A 6,795-nucleotide genomic window follows, 5' to 3' on the forward strand; every position below is an offset into this window, starting at 1 on the left:
TCAATTTCTTTATGCACCTACAAATCAACAATGGCAAGCCTATAAAAGAGTACTGAGGTATTTAAGAGGCACAATTGGACATGGCTTGAAGTTTCAACTAAAAAAAGCTTTGGTCCTTGAAGGATTTACCGATGCAAATTAGGTTAGTAACATTGATGACAAGAGATCTACAAGTGGTTATTGTATTTTTCTTGGAGGAAATTTGATTTAATGGAGTTCTTGAAAGAAAAAAGTTGTAGCATGTTGGTTATGTATTGAGAGTGAGTATCAAGTTTTAGCTCAAGCTGCTACTGAAATAGTTTGGCTACAAATTAAGCTTGTTTGTTGAACTTGGACTCAAAACTATGCATAGTCCTATATTGTGGTGTAACAACATTGAAGTAAGATCCTTAGCTTCAAATCTTGTGTTTCATGCAAAAAAAAAAAAAAAAACACATAGAGATTGACATTCATTTTGTGAGACAAAAAGTTATTGCAAAAGAGCTAGATATAAGGTATGTGCCAACTGAAGAACAAATTGTAGATCTATTGACTAAGCCCTTAACCACTACTCGGTTTGAACTACTTCATGACAAACTCATCTTTGCCAAGGCATAACATTGCTTGAGGAAGTGAGTTGAAGCAAGTGGTTAATTAGTTTCAACTAACTCTGTAATTAGTTCGCAGGACTAACTACTTTCTATTACAGAAAGTTCTCTATGCTTCCAGAATTCTCTAGTTACATCCATGTCTATGTATAAAACTTAAGAATACTATAATTGTTTTTCTTAGTTCATCAATCAAACTAGACATAGTTATGCTGAAAAAGATAATTATCTCACTTGCAAACATATCTGGGTGGAATTAAAAACAGTTAATTTATATTGTAATGATCATTGATATTAATTAAGAAGAATATTCGGCTCTTAATTTGAGAATGTATCAATTTGGAAATTCCAACAATTTGTTTAATAGTTGCAAATGATAAATTATAATTTAGGAATAAAAAAATATTAATTGTATATTTTTAGTTTTTTTCCGTTTTCCACTTGACACAAATATTGCAATTTTTTATTAAATTAGTTTGTTTAGAACATTATTTCAAGAACAAAATTAAGAAAAGATAATTTGATATGAAATAAAAGTCCGAAATAAATTATTTGTTATTTGATAGAAAACTTGATAGTAGTAAAATATGTTTATATATATAAAAAATTTTCTTACTGTAGACCCCTGTTAAGGTGAAGGCCTGGGGGAGAATTGGGAGGGGTTTTTTTTTTTCATTTTTTCACTGCATTTTTTGGAGAGTTGGGGGGGGGGGGGGGGGGGGCGGGGGGCCTCCTCTAGGCATGGGACGTGTCAGGTTGGTAGTTGAGGAGGCCATGCTGCTGATGTGATGAACAGGGTGATGAGGAAGAAGACAGAAACCAGCTGAGGGGCAAGAGGATAGCAGGGAGCAAGGGTGAGGAGGAAGGAACTTGAAGCCTAGCTAGTCTTGAGAGAGTCCACTTACAGGTACGAACCTCATGTCTTTCACCTTCCATTATTCTCCTATCCTTCCTGACGTTTTTTTTAGTTCTAGTCCTAAACCATAATTTGTTTACTTTGTTTACTTTGGTTAAATTTAGTCCTCTGCATACATGCTTTGTTCTTGGTTTTTTTTTTTTTTTCTTTGTTTCGTTTTCTCCCACCCCTTGGAGCTGGTTGCAACTGACGAACCCCTAAAGAGGAGCACTGAATCAGTGCCAATCCAAAGCGTTTCTTACGCTATGAAACCGAAGAACTCCTCCTGCTTATCTGTAACTCCGATGAAATGGACTTTGACGATGTCGTTTCTGTTATCCATGACGATGAGGAGCTTCAACCTGGACAACCCTATTTCGCGCTGCCATTGGGCAAGTTGAAGCAACCGCTTCAGGCGGAGGAGATGGCCGCTTTGGCTGTCAAGGCGAGGTCCGCCCTCATGAGGAGTGGCGGAGACCAATGCCAGTGTCGCCAAAAGTCTCCATTGCCGGCCATGTTTTCTGGCGAGAAGGACTCGAAGTCGTCCGGGAGAGTAGCTCCCGGCGGTGGTGTCGAAGGCGGAGGAGGCAGTGAGACGGAGGAGTACGTGGATGCGCCGTGAAGAGGACGCACGTAGGCTGCCGTTCTCTGGCGCTTATTCCGACGTGGTGGCGTCGCCATTGCCGCCGCGGGAAGGTGGTGATCGTGCTGAAGCCAGGCGCGGGGGGGCGTGCTGTGAAGAAGATGAAGTTTGGGCTTGGGCTTGAGTTGGGGCACTAGGCCCAATTTTGTGATGGAGATAGGTTTTGGGCTTACCTATGTTGGTTTTTGGTTTTGGGCTTACCTATGTTGGTTTTTGGTTTTGGGCTTGCCTATGATGGCTTTGGTTTTGGGCTTAAGTTGGAGCCCAGGCCCAAGTTTGCTGATGGAAGGCCCCATTGCTCCTTATGCTAGCCACTCTCATGGCCCAAGTCCATGATGAGTGAGCCCATTTAGCTACTTCATGTCCTAACAAGTTTTAAATCTTTAATCTTAGTAAATTATTAACTTATTCATGCATTTTCATTTTACTTTTTTTATCTTATTTTATCTTCACTAATTTAGTTAGCTCAAACTTAAAGACAACTTAAAGACAAATTATTAATTATATTTTTATCTCGAAATTTATACTATTCAATTTCACTAGCTTAAACATTATGATTATTAATTATTATTATTATTTCGCATGTATCTATTTATCATATTTCAAAAATCTCATTTTATTAAAGTTAAAATTCTAATCCTTCAAAATCCTATGTCTTAATTTAATTCTTCGAATATTTGTTTAAATCTCATTTTCATCCATTAGAATTATTTATCTCATATTTATCTAGCTATTTAAAGTCTAATCTTTTAAAAATCCTATGTTTTAATTTAATTCTTCAATAATCAGTTCAAATTTCATTTTCATCCATTAGAATTATTTATCTCATATTTATCTAGCTATTTAAAATCTAAATCCTTTAAAAATCTAATGTCTTAATTTAATTCTTCAATAATTAGTTCAAATCTCATTTTCATCCATTAGAATTATTTACCTCATATTTACCTAGTTATTTATAGTCTAATCCTTAAAAAATCCTATGTCTTAATTTAATTCTTCAATAATTAGTTCAAATCTCATTTTCATCCATTAGAATTATTTATCTCATATTTATCTAGCTATTTAAAATCTAAATCTCTCAAGGAAATCGTATGTCTTAATTTAATTCTTCGAATATTTGTTTAAATCTCATTTTCATTCATTAGAATTATTTATCCTACATTATCTAGCTATTTAAAGTCTAAATCTTTCAAGGAAATCTTACGTCTTAATCTAATTCTTCAATGATTAGTTCAAATCTCATTTTCATCCATTAGAATCGTTCGTCCCATATTTATCCAGCCATCTAAAGTCTAAATCTTTCAAGGAAATCATGTCTTAATTTAATTCTTCAATAATTCGCTTAAATCTTGTTTTCATCAATTAGAATTATTATCATATATTTACCTAATTATTCAAAGTCTAACCCTTCAAAAATCTCATGTCTTAATTCAATTTTTCAACAGTCCATTCAAACCTTATTCGTCTAAATGTTATCTTCCTTAAGTAGAATTATTATCATATACCTATTTATTTATTTAAAGTCCAATTCTTCAAAAACCCAACGTCATAATTTAATTTTCAACCCTAAAAATTCCATTATTCTTTTTATTAGTTTAAATGTTATTTTCATTAATTAGCATTATTATCCTATATTAGTTTATTTATTTAAAATCCAATCCGTCAAAGATCCAATGCCCTAATTTCATTTTCCAAGTCCTAAAAATTCCACTATTCGTCTAAATGTCATTTTCGTTAATTAGGAATTATTGTCTCATATTTAGTTATTCAAAGTCTAATCCTTCAAAAATCCAATGTCATAATTTAATTTTCAATCCTAAAAATTTCATTATTCGTCTAAATGTTATTTTCGTCAGTTAGAAACTTCATACTTGTTTATCTCTTTTAAAAATCTCAATAATTGAACTTAATTTTCAACCCTAAAAGTTCCACTATCCTTTTTTATTCGTTTAAATGTTATTTTCGTCAATTAGTATTATTACCCTATGTTAGTTTATTTATTTAAAATCTAATTCTTCAAAAACCTCATGTCTTAATTTAATTTTTCAATCCTAAAAATTCTATAATTTGTTTAAATGTTATCCTCATCAATTAGAATCATTATCCCATATCTGTTTAAAGTCCAATCTTTCGAAAACCCCATGCCCTAAATTTGACTTTCAATCCCAGAAATTCCATCATTCGCCTAAATGTTATCTTCAGTAATTAGAATTCTTATCACCTATCTATTTATTTGTTTAAGGTCCAACTCTTCAAAAATTCAACACCTTAATTTAATTTTTAATCTTAAAGATTCCACTACTCATTTTCTATTCGTTTAAAATATTGTTTCCGTTAAGTAGCATTATTATTCCATATTATCTATTTAATCTAATTGTTAAAGTTTAATTCATCGGAACCCGACTTCCAAATCTAATTTCCAACCTCAAAAGTTCTGCCGTCCAAATATCGTCGTTTAATGATTATTCTCATTATTAATGTTATCCCATCCACTTACTTATTCAATTACTCATATACCAAAGATCTCATCCCTGAACAAATTCTTAAGTTCTCAAACTCTAAGTTCACATCTTCAAATCTCTAAAATTCCATCTTTTGCAATTATTTACCTAATCTTTATTGCTTCACCACTATTATTATTCCATTCCTTTACTTATTCACTCATCCACTTACCTACTCGTTTAAAATCTCGAACTCTCAAATCATTTCCAAAATTCCAATTTCTTTAAAATTTAATTTCTAAAAATTCTCATTCTTACATTTAATTCCTAAAAATCCAATTTTCAAATAATCTCCAAGACTAATTTTCAAATGAATTTCAAAAAATCTAGTTTTCCCTTGAACAATTTTAGTTTCTGTTTGGTAATGCAAGTGATATGTTTTATGCTCTTTATTATACACTGACCCCATTTTTATGATAGCGCATTGCTCGATCGTGGCCCAGGTACGCATCCATTCCATTTCTAGTCATTTTATATGCACGTTTTGATTCCCATATATGCATGATCGATTCGAGTATCCATTGATTTTCCTATTGATTGCCACGTCAGCTTCATTTTATTAGTAGAGACCCGACTTTAGGGACTTAGAGGGGTGCTATAGTTTTTACCGTACCTTCCCGATAAGTAACCTAACCCCCGAACCCGATCCGGTTTTTTTGTAGATCACCTTTTCCAAAATAAGGAGTCGCACTTAGAGTTTTCTTTCTTATTTTGTTTACCCTTTTAAAATAGAACAAAAATAAGTGGCGACTCCAAGTCATTTTCTAATAAATAAAATTGTTTTTCAAATAAAATCAAGTTCGTCATCGAGTGGAAAACGCGTGAGCCGAAATGCGAGGTCCACACTTACTTTTTCCTTATTTCATACCTAAGGTAGATGCCTTACAAAATAATTATTTGATAAAAAAAAATTGATTATTTTGAAAACAATGTAATCAATTTTCACTTTTACTAACTGATTAGAGTGTTTTACAGAAAATATAGGGATGGAAAATAGATAGTTCAAAATAGATCAAATCTCATATTCTTATCTTTATTCTAATAAAAATTTTATACAAAATTGGGTGGAGTACAAAAAAATAATTATGAGAATTTCTCATATTTTGTCTGTCTTGTACTATTATTATTATTTCTAAAAAACCTAAATATTAATTATATTAAAACTAAAAATAATAGGCATAAGATATAAAAAATAAAAGGAAAATATGAAAAATAAAATATTTTTTTTAAAAAAAATTAATTATATATAGAATAGGGATAAGAAATAAGAATAAGGAAATATTGAACCGAGTTTTCTTTTTCCTTTTTTAAATAAAAAATAAAAAAATCTCAAACCAGTTCTAATAGGGGTAAGGTGGGTAAGTACCTAAAAAACCCACTTCAGCCTCGTTTCAACACAAAAACGAATAGTTTTGCTAAACTAGGTGGAGGAAGATCATGGACTTACGTATAGATTATTTTTTAATAAATAAATAATTTATTATCCTTTGAAGCTTAAAAAAATAAAAATAGTTTTTTAACCTATAAGACATGTTAAATAAACTTTTGATAAAGAAAATTTTCATGATAATTTGTTTTGAAAATGAATTGTTTTTCGGAACAAATTTGAGATTTTTTTATTGTTTTTTGAAAAAGATTTTAATTAATAATTTAAAATAAAAAATAATTTAAACAAATAGTTTCATAGAAAATAAAGTTAGAAACTATTTTTCATATTTAAGTTCCAAATATATTTTTATTTCTAAAAAAATGAATTTTTTTTTTAAGAATCATTCTCAAAAACTATTATTTGAGAATTGTTTTTAAAATATTACTAAACAAGCCCTTACAATTTTTAATTTTTCCATCCTATATATAATGTTAATCATAATTAAAGTATAACTTGTCTAAGCCTAATTAGATTTTTGGAGAAGTGTAGGTTATATGTGCCAAGTGTTACACTTGGAATCAGTTTTTAGATCCATTGTCCACTTATAGAAAATGGTTTTATTTTTTTTAGAACATCAAAATAATATTCTAACTCAATAGAAAATATATTTTTAAAGAAAAAATTATTCGAACAAGTTTCAATTTTTTTTCTTTTTATAAAATATCCTAAACATAATTGAAAGATGAGAATACTTTGTACATTATTTTCGTAAAAAGTAAGTCTAAATTTTTTTTTTATAC

The 6,795-nt window shown here is 30.4% G+C and overlaps 1 protein-coding gene across 1 annotated transcript; it reads left to right on the forward strand.

Annotated features, from left to right (window-relative positions):
- Positions 1-1,792: 1,792 nt before the first annotated feature.
- Positions 1,793-2,104, forward strand: LOC109122328 (uncharacterized). The gene has a single exon (XM_019218878.2). The coding sequence runs from the start codon at positions 1,793-1,795 to the stop codon at positions 2,102-2,104; it is 312 nt and encodes a 103-aa protein (XP_019074423.1).
- The last annotated feature ends 4,691 nt before the right edge of the window (positions 2,105-6,795 follow it).

This window comes from Vitis vinifera, chromosome 3 (genome assembly GCF_030704535.1).
Source record: "Vitis vinifera cultivar Pinot Noir 40024 chromosome 3, ASM3070453v1".
In the NCBI taxonomy this organism is placed as follows: domain Eukaryota; kingdom Viridiplantae; phylum Streptophyta; class Magnoliopsida; order Vitales; family Vitaceae; genus Vitis; species Vitis vinifera.